The sequence below is a fragment of the Rissa tridactyla genome, chromosome 5 (assembly GCF_028500815.1).
Source record: "Rissa tridactyla isolate bRisTri1 chromosome 5, bRisTri1.patW.cur.20221130, whole genome shotgun sequence".
Lineage (NCBI taxonomy): Eukaryota > Metazoa > Chordata > Aves > Charadriiformes > Laridae > Rissa > Rissa tridactyla.
Window position 1 is genome coordinate 65292531 of NC_071470.1, and position 23295 is coordinate 65315825.

General features: G+C 41.1%; 1 protein-coding gene across 1 annotated transcript in view; it reads left to right on the plus strand.

The window, feature by feature from the left end:
* The window catches only part of FAT4 (FAT atypical cadherin 4), a 149565-nt gene that overhangs the window by 64217 nt on the left and 62053 nt on the right, over window positions 1-23295 (plus strand). The window contains exons 2-4 of the mRNA XM_054202720.1: window positions 12106-12237; window positions 16838-17099; window positions 19425-19775. Of these exons, the coding sequence (XP_054058695.1) occupies window positions 12106-12237; window positions 16838-17099; window positions 19425-19775 (745 nt within the window). The remainder of the gene's footprint in view (window positions 1-12105; window positions 12238-16837; window positions 17100-19424; window positions 19776-23295) is intronic.

Below are 23295 nucleotides of genomic sequence, written 5' to 3' on the forward strand. Positions count from 1 at the left end.
CCAGGACCAGTGTTTGCCCCCAAGATGTTCCAGAGAATGTACGGTATTTTTTCAAGTCCCATGTGACCTATGTTTGTTCGAGCAGACCTGCAGTGTCTTTGGCAGCCATGCAGAAGAGAGGAAAGGCAGGGCAGTGTGAATGTGCAGTGTATCCAGGTGACGTGGATTTGCTGTCATGAAGCAAACTCATCTTAACAAAACCCTTCAAGATCTTCTGAGCACCCAGAACTTGCCCTGCTGGCAGAGGAGACCCCACCACCATAGCCTTGATGGTCAGCTGGGTCTGCTGAGGGCAGCCACAGTGAGAAGGTCCATCTGTGCCCACATAAAAAGGCCTTTCTGGCCACAAGTGGCCTGTGGCCACCCGGAGGGAACCTCCTCCCCGACACTGCAGGAGCAGATGCAATGATGCTGCAGAAGACTGCGGTCTGCAAATGAGGAATAAGGTGAGGAGGGCATTTCCCTGAAATCTGTAGGAGGATGCGAAAATATTTGGAGTTTCTAGCCCCGCAGCCAGCAGCCTGTCAATGCTGTGAGGGAAGAGCTTTTAGGCATTTCTAGAAAATGGCCCTGTTCTTCTAAATGTGAAACTGGAAAGTAACACTTTAGCCTTGTGTGTTTTATTTGCTAAAATCTATTTAGACTCATACAGGGTTTCATCTCAGAATGGTGCCACTATAAAACCCTCGTAACACTGCAAACCCTCAGTCAGCATTCAGTCCTATATCTTTAATTCCCTTCCACTCCCAGAAAAAAAAAAAAAAGTTTTCTTAAATGACTACCCAGAGCAGTGATAGTAAAAGCATTGCTATAAAGAGCTTTTCTTCTGCTGTTTGGGCAGCCTTCAGTGATGGAGTGGATTTATCCTATTGTCCTGATGATTGAAGGTGTCTTAAATGTCATGCCTGTAAGTTTAGTTAGGTGATTTATTTAATTTAGAGGTGTGACATTCCTGTCCTTGAACTGCTAATGCTTACTTTTTCTGTCTTTATCCTTTTTTCGTCTGGCATGGAGAGAAATGTTCTTACCAGTTCAATCCATTTCTTATTACATGGCAGTAGACCTCATTTAATTAAATGCAAAGTTATAAACTAAATGGTTCCCAAATGTATAATGTTTTAAGTTTTTAAAAAAAAACAAAACAAAAACAAAAACAACAAAAAAAAAACAACAAAAAAACCCCACCAAAAAAACCCCAACCTAGACAAAAAAGAAAAACCTCACTAGCAAGTGCTTGCCAAGTGTTTGTATTGGTTTGGCAGGTATTTGGAATAGATTTTGTAACTGGAGGTACTGCTAGATACAGAAGAATTAATGTCTTTATGAGAAAACCACCCCTTTTATCTGGGGAAATGACATAGGACCACATGTGTGCGCGTGTCCCAACATCCATGGGTAGGCAGTGAAAGGATGGATGGAGGAGGTTTTCTGGCCCCTGCAGTGGCCAAGCAGTGCTGCTGACTCAGTGCTCGAGGGATGGATGGAGCCACTCTGCTCTCCTTGCCCTCCTCGCCACGCACCGTTCCCCGATGGTAGCACAAGAAGCAATTGCACCTCTTAACATGTGCTGTAGTAAACTGGTCTTTCTGGTACACGTAGCAGTTGCTGAGATGCGTACCCCCATGTTGGTCCCCAGGTCACCACGTTTTCATGTTGAGATTACGAGTTGGGCCATGTAGGCGCTCAAGGTCTCCTGGACTAACTGAATGCAGTACTGCCTGGGCTAGAACTTTTGCTGCAAACCTCTCCAAGGTGTTGTTTAGGTCCAGACTGGAAAACTGATGCTCTCCAGTTGTGGGAGGAATTGCAGTAAGTGTCAGCTTCTCTGGGGATGGTGCTCGCCCACCCCAGCCACCTGAGCTTGATGGGAGAGTGGACATGTCTCCTCACCCTGGGCTTCCTCTGAGCAGGTAGGCTGGTGTGGAAACCTGGCCTTTGTTATGTGTGTATATATACACACATGCACATGGGTGCCATATGCATTTAGAGCAGCTTATGGTCCTTAGTGCCATCCCAGCGATGTGTTGGTCCCACTGGGTGGCCATTTCTGGGCAGACCTGGGAGAGGTCCCAGTATGTTAGTTGGTCCTATTGAAATGGACTTCAAAATAACTTACTTGAACAATCCATCTCTTTTTTTTAAACTGGATGAATATTGACTGAGCTACACATGTTACTCATTTGCCAGCACTGACAAAATAACCTGTATTTCATTATGGTTTTGATGGTGAAGAGGGGAAAAACATGACTGCTTGTGGCATTTCTTACAATTTTGATTCCTTGTGCCACTTCGATGACTATCTCTCATTTATTGTGAAGTTGGATTATTTCAGGTTTACATGTATATGATTATGTATGTTTTGAAGTGTGTTTTAAAAGGAGCGTGCTGTTGCTTTCTTAAATTAGCCAAGGTTTGAGTAGTGCATTCCTTAACCCAGTCTTAATTCCCTCCGTTGTATGTGAGACCGTGCCTCTTTTTAGAGAGCAGTAAATGACGTAGCGCACTTGAACAATTACTTAAAAATATTGATTTTGGGAAAAGGGGGAATGGCAACATGGCTTGTTTTGCCTTTAGACAAACATTTCTTTTTTGTCTTTTCAAACACTTGTACCGCCTGTGTCCCCTTCTGTGACGTATGGTATGCACGCCAGGAGTGAGTGCTGCAAATAACAGTTTCTGAAGTTAATTTCTGTATGCTGCTCTGGTGTTTATTTAGAGGGACACGATTCATCAGCCACACGCGTTTTCTCACGGGCTCGTAATGCCGTCTTCATGTCGCTGGTTTTAATGAATATTCTACCCAGGTACTGATGAACCGCTAGCACAAATGGATAAATCATACTGCATGTCTGCTAAAAGGGGTATTTGCAGCGCTCTCACAAGAAATGAGCTGTTTCTTTTCAGTGGCGGTATCATCTGGACTTTGCTGAAAAGTTCGATGTAACCACAGTAGGTAACACGTTTCCAGACAATGCCTTATTGTCTCCACAGGCGAGCACAGGCTGGACGTGGAGACCTCGCATACCTACTTAGAATCAAGATTAAATTACCAACCTTTTTGGCATTTTTATGTAAAATGTTCTTTATTATGGTCTTCTCATAGCTAAAGAATGAGTCACTTGTAAGCCATAATAGATTTTGGCTATGCTGCATGATGAAGTGTTCTGGATGCAGTGAAACATTTAATCAAGACTCCAAGCAGTGCAACTCCCACTGGTCACCTTAGTCAAAAAAAAAAAAAAAAAAAAGGAGAAAAACAAAACAAAAAAGGGAGAGAAAGAAGAAACAAATTATGGCACCTTTTCTTTGCAGCACTAAGATGAGTATTTGTTAGAGACAACACAAGAAAGTGACATCTTAGTTTCAAGTAAAGATGAAAGCAGATTTACATCTCATTTTAGGAAGGAAGGAAGGAATTTTTTACAATGAGGGTGGTGAAACGCTGTCCCGGGTTGCCCAGATAGGTGGTAGATGCCCCACCCCTGGAAATTTTCAAGGTCAGGTTGAATGGGGTCTGAGCAACCTGATCTAGTTGAAGATGTCCCTGCTTATTGCAGGGGATTGGACTAGATGACCTTTAAAGGTCCCTTCGAACCTAAACTATTCTATGTTCCTATGATTTTTCTGATAGCGTGAGTTAAATGCTTGAGTTTTTGAAAACCCTCTGATCTCCCAGCATTTTTTAGAAAATATTGATGCTTTATAAAAGGGAGTTGGTTGTAAAACATCAAATCGCCATACTAGACTGTACTTTACAATATGATTTCAACTCCTGGAAAGTTATGTGGTGTTAAAATGCTGGAATTAGAGCCCGCAGATTAAAGTTACTCCGGAAATTACAGCATTGTGCATAAGTCTTATTAATCACGTTTCTGTGCATGTTTATTTAATGGGGAAAATGAAAATGTTGACAAAATGCATTGAGCCCTAAGTTTCCAAACAATTTCAAGGCTGGTAATCAGTAGTAATTCCTGTGAGGGAAAAGCAAATATTGCTATAATCCCTCTTCTAGGTGGGCTCAAACTGCTGTCTGTTGTTGGGTCCCTGTTTGATCTCCGTGGTCTGCACTGGGGTGATTGGAGCGGGCAGTCGCGTAGCCCAGGGCCGCTTTGACATAGAATCATAGAACGTGTTGGGTTGGAAGGGACCTTTAAAGGTCACCTAGTCCAACCCCCCTGCAGTAAGCAGGGACATCTTCAACTAGATCAGGTTGCTCAAAGCCTCACCAAGCCTGGCCTTGAATGTCTCCAGGGATGGGGCCTCCACCACCTCTCTGGGCAACCTGGGCCAGTGTCTCACCACCCTCATTGTAAAGAACTTCTTCCTAATGTCTAGTCTAAACCTACCCTGCTCTAGTTTAAAACCATTGCCCCTCGTCCTATTGTTACATGCCTTTGCAAACAGCCCCTCTCCAGCTTTCTTGTAGGCCGCCTTCAGGTACTGGAAGGCCGCTATAAGGTCTCCCCGGAGCCTTCTCTTCTCCAGGCTGAACCAACCCCAACTCTTTCAGCCTGTCTTCGTAGGAGAGGTGCTTATCCTTTCTTTCATTAAGGTACTTCTGAGCTCAGACATCAAAATTAAACCTTGTGCTCTTGTCTCCTTCTGTGGAGAGATCCTAAATGTCCAAGGCCTAAGCATATGGCCAATGCATCCATTTATTGCCTAAGCGCTTGGCATTGGCATCTAAAATAAGAGACTTTGCCTGAAATGTGGGACGAGGAGTTCAGATTATATTCACTACACTGATGTTTTTTCAAAGGTGTTACCCCAAAACTCCAGGATCAAGTGACTGCTGCTGCCCCTGGACATTCAAACTTCTCTTTTTTTTCCAAACAGTGCCTTTTTAGAGGGTGTTTTTGGTTCTGTTTTTTTGTTTTTTTTTTTTCTCCCCAGCTGCAATCTTCCCACTATTAATAGTGGGATTCTTAGCAACTTTGTATTTCTGTTTCACAGGTTTGCTGGCCTGCAGCACAATAGACTAATGCACTTTTTATTATACTAGCATGCACTGGGATTGTTTGCCTCCTGGAAAATGGGATATTCAGATGCCTCATTCAGCCTCTGTCTAAGCAAAAGCTATTGCCTTGTCCCAAGACATTTTCTTTGTAAATGGGCTTTCCATCTTGTTGTGGAAACTGTAAATATGCATGGTCTGTAGTTCAGGTTTTCTACCTTCCTCAGTTCTGCTATTATTGGTTGCTCAAGTAATTTTAAAACAGAAGAGTTTATTTTTCACCCCCACGCTCACTGTTTCCCAGTATTTTAGTTAGAGAAAGGTGGGAAACTGGTTCAGGATAGCCTATGACTTTTTGTTGTTATTAGAAATATTATGTTAGAGATTTTCTAGGAATCTCAGGATTTTTCTTTTTTTCTTTCTGGAAATGCATTTTTTGCTTGCTTATGGTCTTGATACTTCATCTTTTTGTTGTTTGCCTTTGCAGTTTGGAGGAAGCATGCAGGCACTGGTCCTGCAAACACTTATTATGACTTCGCTGATGTGAGTAGCCAATATGATTACTCACATCAATAAAAAAGGAATCTACTCATACATGTGTGTTTTTTCAGGATTAGCAAAGATTTGTTTGCTGGATGAACAAAAAGGCCAAAGTGATGGTGGCTGGTGAAAAATGAATAGTGTTGGCCTGGTTCTTGAGTTAGTGACATGGATGTGATAAATTGATAGTTGAATTTTTCTCTTTTATCATCATGAATGAAATTATTTAGAATATTTACCAAGGGATGGGGAACAGAATCCTTTGACTCTTATTCTGTTAAAATTGATAAAACACTGCCACAGTCTCCAGCAACGAAGAATAAGCTCCCTATTTTTTTTAAGATGAAATAAAATATAATGGCTTAAGCATAAACAAAAGTCTTCAGGGTGATGTGTGCCAATGGTGCCTGTAGATCAGATGGTATCTCTTGAGAGAAGCAGTGAATGTCACGGCAGCAAGCAAAGGGAAGAAGAATGACTCAACAACCTATAAATTGAAAGAAAAGCTGTTGCCTTTCCACTCTGATCTTTAATCAAACAGCTGTAGCGTTTGAAGAAGCATCGAATGCGTGAGACATCTGGGAGTTCCTTTCTTCTTAGATCGTGTTCTATCTATAGATCTCTGATGGAGCCTGTATCGTGGATGGGGTGGCTGCAAGCGAGAATTACTGCACGCGTTTTGGGACTCCCAGTGAAACTTGCTGCTGCCGCGTGAGCTTATTTGAGTTTCCTGTGGCATCTTTTTTTCCCCTCATTTTCATTCGATAGATGAAGAACTTTGGAAAAGTATTCAGTCTATAAACCCTCCTCACCTTGAAATAAAAGAAAAATGAATGTTAATAAATGTAATAAAGCAGAGAGATCGGTTCTGGCTAAATGAGCCCATTGGTTTATAGAAGGTGTTACGATCGGATAGAATTTGGCACATTGCCTTCCAGTGCAATGTTTTACTTTACATACCTTTGTAGCTCATAAACCCAGTAAGTTTGGTCACTAAAATAATTTCTTGTTCCAGAATAAAACTCTCATATTAAGCTTTTTATGTTGAGCATGGAATTTGTCTAGCCTGTTCAGTAATAATTGTCTGGGGTACTAGTATTTTTGAAGTGGATTGGTTCTTTTGCTCTAAGAAATGAAACTTCGTCTTTTAGCAACTGTTTCTTAATTCAAGAAATTATTTTGAATAAGAATAGATTATTCAAGTGCAAAGTCATATTCCTTTCGGTTAAGCGAAAGAAGAACCTTTTTATTCTTGGTTTCCATCATAATTGAGTTTCTCCTTGCCCCCGAGAATAAACTGTTTCCAGAACCGTGTATAAAGTATGAAGCTATTGAAGACTTTATACTGCAGCATCACTCTTTGTAGAGTCTCTTTCACACAGATTTCTCATAAATGTCATCAGTTAATTCAAAGAGGATATTTGCTGCTCTCTTCAAAGTAAAGACAACATTTTGAAACACCAGTGAGTTTCTTAGTGACGACTTGCGTTCAGGTTCATGCCCTAAATGCTTAACTAAATACTGTATGCTTGATGAAGTGAGGTCCCGGTATGATTCCTTCTATCTTTTCAGACCCGAAGCTTGTCTGAATGGAGAAAAGAACTCTTATTTTTTCTTACGTCTACGTTTAAAGCAAATTGAGGCAAAACTGTTTGAGGTGAGTGCTGGCCTGCCTCCATCTGTTCTGAACTGGTTGAGGGAGAAAAAACACAAGAGGCTAATTTGAGCAGCAAATAAGAATCTTAACAAGATGAAGGTAATTAATACTTCCTCTGCTTTGAAAACGTCCATGACAGTGGGCAGCAGCACTCACGTTGTCACGGATGAGGATGGGTTGGCCATCTGTAATAGTGGCAGGGGCATGGTGTTATTGTGAGAATGTTACTAAGGCTGCAGAACGAGAAATTTGATTCAGACACGGAGAAATATGTGGTATTGTTTGACTCGCTACTTTTGCCAGTGTCTGTGGCTTGTTGTATGTCTGTATTTTTGCGTCTTAGTTTAATATTGGTTAACTCAAACATAAAACAAACACAAAAACAAACAAAGAAAAAAGAAACAAAAAAAAACCCCACCCAAAGATAGTTTGCATAGAAATTGATATGTAAAGTTATTGTGTTTATTTTACATGGCATAGTAAATAAGTAACATGTATTTTTCTGCAGAATGAGCTGTGAGGGAAAGTTTTAATTTTCAGTCTCTTTTTTCTAGACGTATTAAACATGTAAAGGAAAAATATTATGCTAGAATTTGTACAAAAACAGAGTAATTTTGTGGAGATTTACACACAGATGCACTTGGGTAGAACAAAGCTTTCTGATTTTTTTTTTTCACTTACCATTAAACAAATAAAGCAAAGCCATATTTTGAATCTATTCATCCGTTTCCCATCACAGTTTTAAGAGATTTAGAAATGCCTGTGACTATTTATGTTCCTGTGGCCTCTGCAGAAATCGAAGGCCATTTTTGACCAGAGACTGGCCATAGTGCAAGACTTCAAGCGGTCCAAGGAGTGCTCTCAGGTGACTGCTTTTTGTCTCTGGCTTGCATCCTAGAGTCACATTGACTGATGGGTTTGAGGTCAGGCAAGAATATTGCCCATGTTGGGTAGATTTGGAGAAGGGGTGATGGTTATCACTTTGCATGTAGCCTGGGGGTATTGTTTCCTATGGTGGTACAGACATGGTCACCTAATGGTTCCTTCCTGTTCCAGGGACCGAGGTTTGGAGAAACCCCTTAAGCACCCTTTTTTTCTTCCTGTGGCGTATTTTCAGGTTTTGACACCTTTGTTTTCCTAGATGTTTATTCTTGCATTTGCTGTTGTCGCTGGTGGGTGTTTTGCTGTTGGTGCAGCTGAGAGCACAGCACACTTTCTGTAGACCCTTCTGAACATGATGCTCATGGTACGGATGGCTGGTAATGCTGCCATGACCACCTTGTCTTGCCTTCATTAAGTCTGAGGCAGAATTGCACATAATTATTACTGGTAGCGTATGATATTAATCAAACTGTGTATTTCTAGAATCCAAGTCACGCACTGATATCTTTATGCAAATGTAATGTGGGATAAGAAAGACAGAGGCAGTGGGCTGGGGAGAGATTTAGTTTAGATGTTTGATTAAAGCTTTGTGGATTTTTTTATTCCCCCCCGCCCTTAAAGATGTCATAAGACATACTGAAATCACCCAGTGCCCCGTGGCAATGAAAGACTTAGTGGTTTTCCTGTGTGCTTCTGCTTGGGGTTGGAACTTCTGAAATAATTTCAAAGTGAAATTAATTTCTGAACTCCTGAATAGAAGGCTGGACATTCAGTTTACACCTGAACTCATTTTAGGATGTATACTTTCTTAAATGAGGCCTTTGGCACGAAACTTAATGGACTCTTTTGTTTGGAGGGGAAATGCGAAGATGTTTCTCAAGTATTTCTCAGAGATTTATGACTTGAGAGAAATTTCTGCAAACAGGGACATCCCAGGATCTTATTCCTTACGTTTGCAGTACTGTGTGTAAGCTGAAGTAATTAGTTTTAGCAGAAGTAAAAAGATAGCTTTACACAAGGATGCTAATTAGACTTAGCCAACGGAGAATGATGAAGCAATATGCATTATCTAAGCCCTGTGGATAAATAGTAAATCGTGGTGTGAATGCTCTTTAAAAATATTGTGGTCTCTTTCTAAAAATGTCTCTTCCTTATTTGAGAATTTCTTATTTTTCCACCACATAAAGCACGTCTTCGGTATAAAATGCAGTGTCTTTGTTTACTCATGAGCTGATTTTTCAGGATAAAATTACTTCCTCTATTTTTCGTCTCCTCCTTTTTTTCAGTTCTCTGGAATCTGACTTTATAATTAATTTATTTTGTCCCACAACCCTTAGCCATCTGTATTCTTGGATTCTGACTGCCTTACATTATGCAAGCTGTAGGCAATGCACAGCTCCTAACCCAAAACCCCAGAAGCTGTCATATATTTTTCATGCAATTTTTACAAAGGGCGATCTCTCATTGTGAAAATGGATTCTGGTGGTGAAATGTCACCTGCAGCTGAAACATTAGCTGTGCATGACATATAGGGTATGAATAAATAAATTGCGGAGCTGCGCAGCTGCTTTACCTTGAAACCATAGCTGGGGAAATGCTATACTTGGAGCAGGAGAGCATATGTGGTTTGCTGTGCCAGTTCAGGGGGCAGGACCTGCTTGGCAAGGAACGGCTGGCAAAATCTTTCGTCTGTCATTCCTTCTGCGTCTCTCCTGTTTCGGCGATTAATTGGTGCCCAGATGCAGCGGTTGCCGTGAAAACCAACACAGGCTGTTTTTATTCTCTGAAGGTTTGTGTCTGGTTAGTGAGTTGTCGAATCATTGCTTGTGATGCTCCGGTCAGTGCTTCTTGTGCTTCTGTTTTCAGGGATTTCAATTTGATGATAAAACCCTCCTGGGTTAATCTGTCTCAGGCCATGAAGTGTTTTGTGTACTATTTGTGAATGGTTAAAGGAATTAAATATGGTATAAATTAATAATAGCCTTCTGTAAAAGGCCATGTAAGGCCTATAGGACCAGTGTGCCTAGTGCACATAGGACCAGTGCCTATAGGACCAGTGCACTTCCAGCAGATATATCTATAATATTAACATAACATTTACTCTGTTTTTAAAGGCACTTATGGTCTCTTTAATGCTTTTGAAAAGTTCTGGCAGGCTGACAGTGACAGTAGCCTTTTGCGGGCATAAATACCAAACACAAACTAAAAAAAAAAAAAAAAAAAGAAAAAGCTCACTTACTTGAGGTGACTGAGGATGGCTTAGATCCCCAGGTGGAAGGTGCCTCCCTGCGTGGGGTATAAACTGACCCATAGACCAATGTAGCCATAATGTTCACAATGGTCTAGATCTCTCCACCCTCTGAAGAAAATCCCTGGAGCAAAAATACTTATGAGGGAAAGAGCTGAGCTCCTTGCAGCCTTCTCTGCATTAGAAACATCCTCTGAGGCAGAAGGGACAGGTGTGTTAGGGTCAAATATACTCTTAGAGTATTTGCATATCTACCACAATTTATATTTTCAGGGTCTTTGATGAAAGGTAGTAGCCACAACACACCAGATCTGTTCCATCACAAAGTCTAGCACTGGTAGAAATGTTAGGCTGTCTGAAACAGTTGCCTTTGGGATGGATCATCCTTCAGGATGTGGTCTGAGGAAGCCCACAGAGGACCTATGACCCTTGGGTGCAGCCACTGAGAGCTTTGGGAAACACGCAACAAGCGAGCTTGGGTGACTTGGTTGCCAAGACATGGCGGGGACAGCCATGCTTTGGTCATTAAAGTGCTTATCTTTGGGATCAACCTTTGGTGATCAGCTTTGGTGATCAAGTCACAGTGGCTTGGCAGTTGGTGGTCGGCATGAAAACAGAATTAAAAAAGAAAACGTTATGGCAGGTGACTAGAAATAGTAGAAAATGTAGACTTCGGATGACCAGAGACGTCTGCGTTGATTATATCCAGAGCAGCCTAACCCCTGTATTTTCAACTAAGTGCAGGGACATCCCTTGTGGTTAATGGCATGGCAGGTGCTGCAGTGTAAATAATATTTTCTCTGTCAATCTGGGTATCTTCTTTAAGTCGTCCATACCTTTGTCTCCCTTCCTGTGCAACAGCCCTGTCTACCTTTCTCTGTTCCTTGATGAGCAATAAAGTCAGGCGTTCTTCAGCTACTCAGTTTTCTCATTAGTGTGTCTTCAGAGTTTGGTGGACATTTAATATTTTGGGTCCAAAAAACCCCTTTTTTTTGCCTGATAAATGTAAAGAAGCTGTGTCCTCACTTTCTTTTTTGGAATGTTACATGCCATACCCGGTATTCGGCAAAACAGAGCTCTGCTGCTTTTTAAACTAGCATCAGCAGGGCAGCAATCTTGCTTATGAAAAACAAGGAATAGATAACACACAACAACCTTTCAGGAACTCCCATTACTACTTGGAAAAGCATACAAATATCACATGTGTAAAGAACATTTGTTTAGGTGTGTGTATAGGCAAGGAGAGTAGGTGCTAGTGGGTGCTTCTAAAGTAACGTTTATGTTTGCAGTTGGAGGAGAGCTTTGAGAGAGAGAAAAACAGATTATTTTTTACAAAAATACAAAGCGCAAGGGTGTTTTTTCCTCCCTCAGAACGGAGAGTTGCCAATACATAAACATTTCAGAGAGAATTTTACACCACCTCATCTTTATGTCAGGCAGCATTTAATGGTTGAATGATCTCCTGCCCCGGGACTTGGCAGCTGTCCTCCAGGGGCCGACTTTGAGGATTACAATGACAGTCTATCAGTGGATCTTTTCCAATATAAACTAGACTAGGACCATTTAAAATCAGTTGCTATCAACAAGTCAAATTAACTTTATTTATGTTAGAGGCTTTCCTATGAGTATTTTATAACAATGTGGAATTTTAATATCCGGAGGGGCTTTTCCTGTTGTTGGTGTGGTTTGGGAATGTTCTAATTCATGTGATTAAGGACAATTTACCTGATTTCTTTCAAAGTTATGTGATTTGTAACGTTCAGGTCCAATCAGCGTCTAACTCATAGTGCTCACACAACTTTTTCTGATTCCTGCTTTTTACAGGTGGAAATAACACTTCAGGATATCAATGACAACCCACCAGTGTTCCCCACAGATATGCTTGATCTGACCGTAGAAGAGAATATAGGAGATGGATCTAAAATACTGCAGCTGACAGCCATGGATGCTGATGAGGTAGGAGCGTGGTTCCATATTTGAATATCTGTACTAAAAATGCTATTCTGGAAATACGTGTTTTCACCTGTTCCCTTCATGGGAGCTTGGCCATGGGAGCCATTGGGGTCCTGCTTTAGACTGCATTTGGCCCATTCGCAAAACTCTGTTCAGTATCATGGAGTCACACAGAAGCAAAACCAGCGCGACAAATACTCTGCTGCTTGAAGGCTGCTCATGTTTCGTATATAATGAGTTAATGTTTCCCTAACATTTCTTAATGAGCGGTTCCGGTAATGGCAAACAATGCCCCATGTTTTGGTTTTAGATGGTCTTCTTGTTACCAGTCTCATCATACACCGTACCCGCTGACTTGGCGAAGGTGCTGGACTGCCCAGCTTGTGATAAAGCTTTATGGACGTTCAGTTGCAGACCACAGCTTGACATCTAAACTGACTTTGATGCAGAGATGTTGTAGTTGAGCCCAATTTCAGGGTGTGCAATAAAATTAATGTTAGACAAGCCTTGGAGAACATGGAAATTTTTGATAATGCCTGCTCGCCCCTTGACTAGAACTACTTAATATTAAAATTATCCTTTGCTAAAGGAATTTGTATTTCACCAAAAAGAGGGGGAAAGAAATAAAGCTGAAATATGTGCTCTGTATGTGAACCAGTTTGAAAAACCCTTTTGCCCACTTAGATTCATTACTGTGAGGATGCTCCAACTAAGGAGTTATTAAGAAACTAGCAAAAACCTTTGAACAACTGATGTTAAACAGTTGGCCAGTCAGCTTAGTGAGGGATATTGCCGTCTTGTTGTATGCATCCGGCAGATATATCCGCATATAATTTGAGGTATTCATTTCTTTTGAAAAGTAAGTTATGAGAATGTTAATCATATTGTTTCGTTTGCTTGAACTGATTCTTTCCACTGGGGAAAGGCCTAAAAAGTCAATATGAGCATGCAAAGAAGTCTGCATTGTCATTAAAATATAGGGTTACGCTTGACAACAATGGGCAATTCTTGCGTTCAAATAATAAGGTAATTCAACCCCCTCGAGAGAATTTTATTGCTGGCCTTTTTTGCGTTGCTTGGTTAGTTGTCCTGTGATTGTTAATTGCTGTACTTAATCTTACTACTGCATGGGGAACCATTGGAACACCCTCAGGAATGGTACAAATGTGATTATGAACTTTTGGTTCTTTCCTTTATTTTCTGGTAGCAGCCTGACATACAGACCAAAAAAAAAAGGATTTTGGAAAAGTGCGTATCTGTAACAAAAATTCTAGCTGTTTGTCTTCAGATTAAGGAGAAGTAAATACTGAGCCGCCACTCTCTGCTGTGATATGGCACACAGATATCTAAGATTCCAGCAATATATTATGCTCCGGCCTCTTTTTGACCATTCCTAAACTGCACCTAATATGTTACCCATTCTGAAGCACTCCATCCAGTGGGAACTGATTTGTTACCTTAGACAGAAATCAGTCAACTGTTCTATAAAAAGGGATGACTTCAATTTCCCTAACAGAACATTTCCACCTCAAACACTTTACAAAGAGTGCAAGGTTTTTTAGCAATGTGCAGTTTAGGGTCAAGATACTTAACTTTCCCCTCCCTGCATTTGAAGTTGAGGGCACAGTGAACGCTCCTTGTTTTTCATATAATATTCCTGCGAGATTACGCTTTTCTGGCTTCTTTCTTTGCCGTTGTAACCCATAATGCAGCCCGGTAAAAGAGCTTGCTGCTTTTGCTACAGGTGCTTTCAGAATCAAAGCTTTAGCTTCAAAAGGGTACGTGGCAGAACCCTTAAAACTCATGGCTGAGTGGTGTACAAGAGCCCCTCTTACAAACATTTTTAAGTGGTAGCAGGAAGGCAGCAAATTTCAAACCTTTGTTATAGTAAGGACATTGTAGAGATCTGAGAAAAGATGTGAAGACATTCTTCTCTAGGTGCTAAGTGGTACCAAAAGCTTTAACGCTTACAACAGCTTCTAGCACTTTGCAGCTTTTTAAAGTCAGTTGTCAATGGGAAAATTCTATACAGCTTTTTAATATGTTTTACGCATCTGTTATTTTGGTTTACTTCTCACCTAACTCATGTAAAGTTACTACTTGGATGAAACCAGTATCACACGTGGTGGTGGTTTTATCTGCGCCCTATTAGGAGGACGCTGGCTGGTCAAACAAGTGGTGAAGAATGTGGTCGCCTCTGAAATCCTAAATTCCCATCATCTGTTTTTGCGAAGCTGCACAACTGGTGGAAGGGGGGTGACCTCCCCCAGGTACACCTGAGCACACAGATGCTGTGTATGCTGAAGCACTGCATGCAGGGGCACCTGCAGAAGCTTGTTTTCTTTCTAAATTTCATTTTATCAGTTAGCTCAGTCCAACTTTGAAAAAACAGCCCAGAGAAACAAAGTTTGGCAGGAGAGACTCTCACAAGGTCAGGTAACTAATGCTTGTCTCTCATCTCACAAATAGGAGAGGGTGTTTATCTCTGTTAATTTGCTTTTTTAGGCAAGAGTGTTTGAAACAGCTATAGAGTTTCTTTCTCCCTGATCTCTTTGATCTGCTGTTCACCGCAGAAGTGCCACCTGCGTGCCAGCAGCAGGTTTCAGCTGTGGAACCTGGGCCTGGCACCAGGGGAGGGCATGGTAAATATCTGCTCACCCACCAAAATGCATGGCCGGGCATAGTCAGCACACGGGGTATAGGTACATGTATCCAACACTGGAGGTTCATGCCCTGTCTTGGAAAAAAAAGGATGTGATCCCAGGATCTCAGGTCGCTTTCTGTTTTCCCTTAGATCGTAGAATCATAGAATGGCTTGGGTTGGAAGGGACCTTAAAGATCATGTCGTTCCCACGACACCTCCCACTAGACCAGGTTGCTCAAAGCCCCATCCAGCCTGGCCTTGAACACCTCCAGGGATGGGGCATCCACAGCTTCCCTGGGCAACCTGTGCCAGTGTCTCACCACCCTCAGAATGAGAAATTTCTTCCTGATATCTAATGTCAATCTCCCCTCTTCCAGTTTGAAGCCACTACCCCTTGTCCTATCACTACATGCCCTTGTAAAAAGTCCCTCCCTAGCTTTCTCGTAGGCCCTTTCAGATAGCGGTAGGCCGCTATAAGGTCTCCCCAGAACCTTCTCTTCTCCAGGCTGAACAACCCCAAATCTCTCAGTCCGTCCTCACAGCAGAGGTGCTCCAGCCCTCAGAGCATCTTTCTGGCCCTCCTCTGGACCTGTTCCAACAGGTCCGCATCCTTTTTGTGCTGAGGACTCCAAAGCTGGAGGCAGTACTCCAGGTGGAGTCTCACGAGAGTGAAGTAGAGGGGCAGAATCACCTCCCTTGACCTGCTGGCCACGCTGCTTTTGATGCGGACTAGGGTGCAGTTGACCTTCTGGGCTGCTAAGAAGCAAAACTTTTAGCTGAGTACTGGCTTTTGGAGGAAATGTCACCCAAGCTGGTGCTGGGCGCTCTAGCCAGCCGCTTATATCCCATAGACCACCCTCTGGCTGCAGTGTCCCACTGCACAACCCATCCCCAGGAGGTGGATGGAAAGAGAGCTCGGGTAGCTTCCCTTTTTCTAGGAAACCTCAGTGCTCCTCAGAGCTAAGACCTGTGAGGCAGATCAATTTTCTTGTTAATAATCAAAGATACAGACGGGATGCAGGTGGCTTCTCTCAGTGTTTGTGACAGGGCGGGGCTGAGGCAAAACGCACTGTATCAATATTTTTTGAATGGAAGTTTCCATATTTTTTTTCCTAAGTCTTAATTTCAACCTTTAAGGTGGGGAAAAAAAAAATAAACTGATTATTTTTCTATGTAACTTTACTTTTCCTTAATTTTCTTTTTAACCAAAATGCTCAAAGTCCATATGAATCCTTTTTTTCTGAGGACAAATGAGATACTTTGTTTGACCCAGAAGCAAATGCTTTTGACTTCCAGCACAACCCAAGAGAACAGAACTGTGATTTTAATGACACATGATTTGTCACTTTGGGGCTCTTTATTTACGGGGATAAATGTATTTCCATGCAGAAACTGGCCTTTGAGGGGCTGCTGCCAGCACAGCTCCTGTGAGTTTCTCCTGATGGGGACCTGCATCTCTTGCCGTTTCTGCTGGCTAGTGGAGCTGACACGTGGCTGCCCCTGGTCCTCCCTCCTGACATCCCTCCCTCCATCCCACCTCCAGAAAGTGAGAAAGGCAGAGCTGATACCACTGGCAGGGATTTAATTTAACCTTTGAACTTAAACCAAGATGAATAAACACTGCTCCCTGTAAGGAGGGAAGATGTTACACTGCTCGGTGATGCTGGCTTGAAATTTAAACAGAGCTTTATGATATTGACTGGATGCGATCCTTTTATGAAAAGTGGAGCAAAAAGTCTCTGGGTAATCTTGTCATTTCGTGTCTCATAAATAAAAACTGTGTGTGTCTTCACTGGGGGATTGAAGCAGGGACTGGGCAGGAGAGCTGTTTATTAAAGGAAGCCGTTCTGAAAAATACTCGCCAAGTGCAGTTACCGGAACTGTTCTTGTCTTACTGAAAATTACGAAGTGGTTTTCCTGGCAAATTAACTTGATTTGACCACTTCTGTTTTCACTTAGGGAGCCAATGCCCTCGTCACATACACTATTATCAGCGGTGCGGATGATAGCTTCCACATTGACCCCGAGTCAGGAGACCTGATAGCCACCAAGCGCCTGGATCGGGAACGCCGCTCCAAGTACTCCTTGCTGGTTCGTGCTGATGACGGCCTGCAGTCCTCAGACATGAGAATAAACATCACTGTTAGTGATGTTAATGACCACATCCCCAAATTCTCCAAGCCAGTGTATTCCTTCGACATCCCGGAAGATGCCACTCCAGGTAAATAGGAAACGGCTCTAAAATTGCCTGATTTTTTTTCTTTTTGTCAATCCACAAGGACTTGATGGGGCACGGGTAGCAGACCCGAGTTGGCCAGGAGACAGAAGGTGCTGAAGGCATCTATCAGATGGGACATAGAAACGGAAGGAATCGCATCGTGCTGAAAGTCTGCTTGCTAGGAAAAAACCATATCACTAGTGAGGTCAAGTTTCTTTTCAATGGGAAACAGAGAAACGGTCACCACCCACATAAATCCTAGATGCAGAATAGGAATTATGCCTGTATCCCAATGGAAACCTCTGGGTGCGGCTACTTAAAAAACAGCAAACGGAAAAGTAGGAGGAGGAACAACTTACAGGGTACAAACAGCATAACCTATCATGAAGATGTTGTGGTGATGCTGGCATTGCTTTAGTGAGCTGTCTTCAGTGAATATGACTTGCAGTACTTCATTCATCAAGTGTAGGATCACAAAATGGGTGACTGTTGGGCAGCCAGTAACACACCGATTCCCTAATAATAATCCCTGCATGTACTCAGTTACTAACCCTAACATCATATTTCCTTGATCTTATCTCTGACTCCTGTTTTTGACAAGTTTTTTTTGTAGAAAGATCTAACCCTTAGATAATGAATTCGGGTTCCTAAATATGATCACCAACCTCTTAAGTTGTTGTTTTCTTCTTCTAAAGCTGGTTTCATATGCAAGAGTGTTTTGATGTTTAAAAGTTAGGTCGTAAGCTAGAAAATATTTAGACCAAAAAAAAGTTTTCAAAAATTGAGCTATATTATGAGTCTCCAGATGAGTAAGTAATGTTACTTGCAATAAAAAGTTTCCAGTATTTTATACAGACTGTTAGTATAAAACCAGCATCTGTCGGTATTAGTAACTGAAACATCTTAGAAGCTTGTTCTAAAACATGAATAAACAGAGGAGATGCAAACGACACAATGATAGCTTTCAAGCTTTTACTTAGGGCGTTGACTTACAAGGGTGGGAGGCTCAGCTCGGGACAACCAAGATTACCCTCATGCCTCCAGCTTCCGCACTTTGTCTCACAGTCTCAAAATTCAGCCATGTTTTGCGTTAAAGGATTACAGTGCAATCAGCTGCGCCTCAGGAATATGATCTGGAAGTAATCGAGACATCTGTGTAGCACAGGGGCGGTTTGGTTGTTGATCTTAGAATCACAGAATGGTTAGAGTTGGAAAGGACCTTAAAGGTCATCCAGTTCCAACTCCCCTGCCATGGGCAGGGACACCCTAGACTAGGATCCCCATCTATGCTCTTAGCTCTTGTCACTCGAGGGTCCTGAGGCTCCATCTGTTTTAGCAGGAATAACCCTGGAAATGGCGAGCATAATTCCCTCCACGTTAAGATAAGGCTTCTCTCTTCAATCTTTTATGGGGTGTAGACTTGTGCCTTTTACCCAGCTCAGCAGTGGTGGGTGCCAAAGGAAGAAACAGGCTGATTTTATACGTGACGTGTGTATATAAAAGATAGCAGCATATTCAGCTGGGTTAAAGGAAGTTGTAGCACTATTCTTCATTCTGCTGATAAGCAGTTTTCATCGTCATGTGGCTCGAAAATAGTTAACTGTGCTGCAATGCATGTAATTCATCTGGTTCCATGGAAAAGAAATTAAATGTTTTATTTTTTTGGAAATGAGCTGAACTTAATTATAATTAGCGTTTGAAATACTAAAAAGTGACACTTAATTCCCAAACTTTAGTAAGATAGGTCAGTCGTGCGAACGCAGCTATGCAGAAATGAAAACAATGGCACAGATTCACAAGGAGTTGAATTTCAGAAAACAGTGAAGAACGGACCCCTATAAGGTTTCTAGTTTTCTAACCGCAGTTACCCTGCAAAGGCACTTTTTCAAAAAGTAGAGCTGGGATATTTGGTATGTACTGACATTTCGGTTTCTGCATTTAGAAAGAAATCTCTAGAAGGTTTTTATTTTTATTTGTCTGCGGGTCCTTTGAGTTGTAGAAAGAAAATACCCAGCAGGACAAAAGGTATTTTTGCCCCAGTTGATGCCTAATCTGGACACATTCCCAGTTAAAAACAAATATTCATGGCCATTTTGTGGGGTATTTTAGTAGCCCTTTAAAATAACCATCATGCTGAATACTGTTCCTTTCAGCTTTGAAAGAACCTTTCATAGTAGTTAGTCATACAATATTGAGGCTTGACTTTCTGCTGGAGGATGCCTCTTGTTCTACAGAGCTGCTTGATGATGCTGTGTAGTGGTCAACTGCTCTGACCACGCTGGTGAGCTACCCTTTGTGAGCGACTGATTTTGCTGTCGTGCTGTGCAGGTTCCTTAGTGGCAGCCATTCTGGCCACTGATGATGACTCTGGCATCAATGGGGAAATCACATACACCGTAAGTGAAGATGACGAAGAGGGTATCTTCTTCCTCAACCCCGTTACCGGAGTCTTCAATCTGACTCGCGCACTGGACTACGAAGCACAGCAGTATTACATTCTCACCGTCCGTGCGGAAGATGGGGGAGGCCAATTTACTACCATCAGAGTGTACTTCAATATATTGGACATCAACGATAACCCGCCGGTGTTCAGCATGACCTCCTACAGCACGTCTTTGATGGAGAACCTGGCTCCAGGATCCACTATTCTCAACTTCAGTGTTACTGATGCAGATGATGGTAGGCATTTCCTCATATTCTGTATCTCTGATGATAAATAAGTATTTCACCTTCGCAATATATTGGAAAACCTAGTAGAAAGGGCAAATTAGAGGTATCCTCAGGACGCCATCATATGCTTAAATTCACTGCATGTTGTGTAAATAGAAGTTATTTTTCTCATATTTCACATTAGGTTTAAGCGAGTGGTTTCTTCCATATTTTTATTTGTGATAAATTAAAAATACATTCAAATACCACCTTTAACTGCTGTTACGGAAATGAGTTGCAGAGCTGTATTTTACCTAGAGCATGTTACAGCAGTTGAATGCCATGATTTCTCCCCTGGTGCTTAGGTTGCACATTTAAATTAGACCAAAGTGTTCTTTCAGATTGTTTTCTTTGTGGTTTTTTTTCTTAAACTTCATAATTTATTCTAAATAAGGTTCTGGCAATATGAGTTGTCATCTGCAGTCATCTTAAATGTAGTGTAATTTTTAAGTGTATCATGGAAAGACTCGTGATCTACAGGATATTGATAGTGGAGGTTATAAAACTGATTAAAAGAGACCTTGGGAAAATTTCTCATTAAAATAAGCTTTAATCTTGGGATTATTTATAGCTTCTAGAAGGTGTTAATGTGTTGGAGTGTAAAAGATACGATCTTTATGGCTTGCTTAACCATTTTGCCATACAGTTTATGTCCAAGCAAGAATAATAATAGAATATGTCCATAAAATACATAAAAAAGCCTTGCATAGCATACTGCATTTTCTTATGTGTCCACAGACATTAGTCAGTGTGACTTAATACAAAATTATTCATAACACTCATAGTGACTTTACAGGTGAAGGTTATTTTTGTGACACGTTAAGCAACCTTCTCTCCTCTCAACTTGACACCGGCTCAGCAAAGCCCATAGAAATGTCTTAGACTGAAATGTGTGCTTCAAGCGCAAAACACCTACATGCTTCAAGGAATCCCAGTTTATGCACGTAAAACGACTGAGCTGATCAAGATTATTCGGTAAAACGGTTTTTTCCTCAGGAAATGCTGAGTTGTTGAACTCAAACATTTTTGTGGGAACATAAATTTTGTGCTGATGGATAGAACTTTCCATGGTAAAAATTGTGCAACTGGTTTTGAGATCAAACTCAGTGAGCGAGAAGAGATTCCGTAAAATAAGCCAACAAGTCACAGATTATAACTTAGTGATATTGGCTATTCTTGCATGGATCTCTCTTTCACCACGCTCGTTAAAGCTTTTATGTTAACTAACATTAAGTTGGAGGAGGAATTTGTGCTTGTATCATGCATATCCAGGGAAGGGGTTGTTCCTTCAGACCTGTAGATAAATGGGTTTGTGTCTAATCTATCTCCTCTTTTATTTCTTATTTTCCTATTAGGAGGACAGTGCTTGGTTTCAAATCTTTTTGGAAGTTAATTTCACTTAACCATTATGGGTCTGTTTTCCTTTTCTCTCGCACCTCATACATTAATTTCCATCTGTGCGCAGTGGTCGTGAACTATATCATAGCACTGACATATCGTTTTACATTCATCATCCACTCAATTATCAAGGAAGCAAATGAGTATTTGAGGAGCAGTGCAATGAAAAGTCAGATATGCCGCCTTTTATATTTTCTGGCAGACTTACTTTTCTAACAGGCTGGATTTAAAATTAATAGGGCAGAAATTTCATTCCAAGAGCGTGCCAGGTTGAGTTTCCCCATAGGACTGTAACTTCAGCAAATGTTATGATCTATTGGTGTTTCTGTTTCAAGCCCAAACTTGTTATCCTGTGTCGTCTTATATTTATCTAGAGTACAGAAATAGCTAGTACTATACTCCTCTGCATGTGGCTCACAGATAACGCACTCAATGCGCACAAATAAAATTTTGTTGCTTATTTACGTTATATGATCCCGTAGTTTGAAGGAGCTCTGAAAAGACATTGTTTTATAGTGAGGTATGCCTGTTGTTTTAGGATAAACACTAATAAAAGGCAAAAACGTGGTGATAGTGAAACTGCTCCTTTTCATTTCCTTGCTCAACACGCCCCTTTGGAAACAGTAGCTGTTTATCTCAGCTGGGGTAGTTTTGTATACAGATGCATAGTGAATATCAACTGCAGCTCTTGGTTATTTACGGAGCAACAAAGAACTCCGCTTCCTTAAACGCGTTCAATTTGAGATTCAGATTTTAATTTTTTCCATGTTGAATTAACAGGAAAAATCTCAGGGCAGAGCACACACTTGTCTAGTTGCTAAAAAGTATAGCAAGATATTCCTTCAGGCAAAAACACGGTGGGATTTTCCAGTTAGACTCTACAGGTATTTACAGAATGGCGGGAGAGTAGGATTTTTTTTTTTTGTCTCATTAGTAAATAAATAAAAATAGAAACGAGACCCATAAAAGAACATCATCGTTAAATCAGTGGCTCCATGTCTGAGCTCTCACTCAGAGTTTTATCAGATTAACCCTCAGATTAAATAACCCCAACGCTCAGCAAAGATGATGCCCCTGCATTCTCTCTAAGAAAAGCCCGGTTCCAAACGTGGGGAGAAGGGATAGATGAGGAGCATGAAACCAGCTGTGTTTAAAAAAAAAGTAGTTCATTAAGTGGAGATCTGGCTCCACTGATATTTAGGGAACTCTCCTTCTCTTTCACAGCTTAATCTATATAAGCATTAGCAGTGGTGAAACCTATGAGAATACAGGAGACAGAATGAAAAGGGTACATGGAGATGAGATAAAGAAGAAAAAGCAGTAAATTTTGTAGGAATAAGCACTGCCACAGAAAACATTGGGGGGAAAAAAAAAAGTATTTTTAAAGTAATTTTATTCTGTAGGATCTAATTCCTACCCATCTCCAAAGTCAAATGACAAAAATCTTGAATTGCCAGAAAGTACTGTACTGAAATCAGAAGACTTTCATCCGTATAATTAGTCATTTGAAAACGCAGCTGAACAAAAAATAGACTAGCATTAAACTTTCACAGTGCTTCACTTGATCAAAGTAATGTAGAAACACTAATATCTGGCATACAAATGTATTAATTTCTTTAATTGCGTGAAAATATTTTTGTCTTGTCTTTCATGTTTGCTTCTATGTATTTTATAATTAAGTTCCTACAAGAGAAGAAGAGAGAGGGAAAGATGCCAATTAGAGTAGCCGCTGGGGGAAAGACAAGTAAGACTAGAGTTCCCAAGTCTGAGCATAATCAACAGCAGAGATTAATAAATCTAATGCAGGAATAATTTTATTATCAAAGCAATTCAATCAGAGGGTATGACAAAAGGCACAGCAAAGTAATCAGATATTTGAGCAGGCAGCTTGGTTTCTTTGAAAAAGCGAGTTTGAGGGGTAAATTAGTAGCGAGTGGTCTGTTAATCTCCTAATCCTAAATCACAGCCTTTATGACCCAAAACAAGAGAACAAAATTTTGAAAATTAATTAAAATAGGAGTAAGATATATGTATGGATATATATGAGAGAAGACTTATTGCGATTAGGTGTTCCCAAAAATTAGTTGTTTAG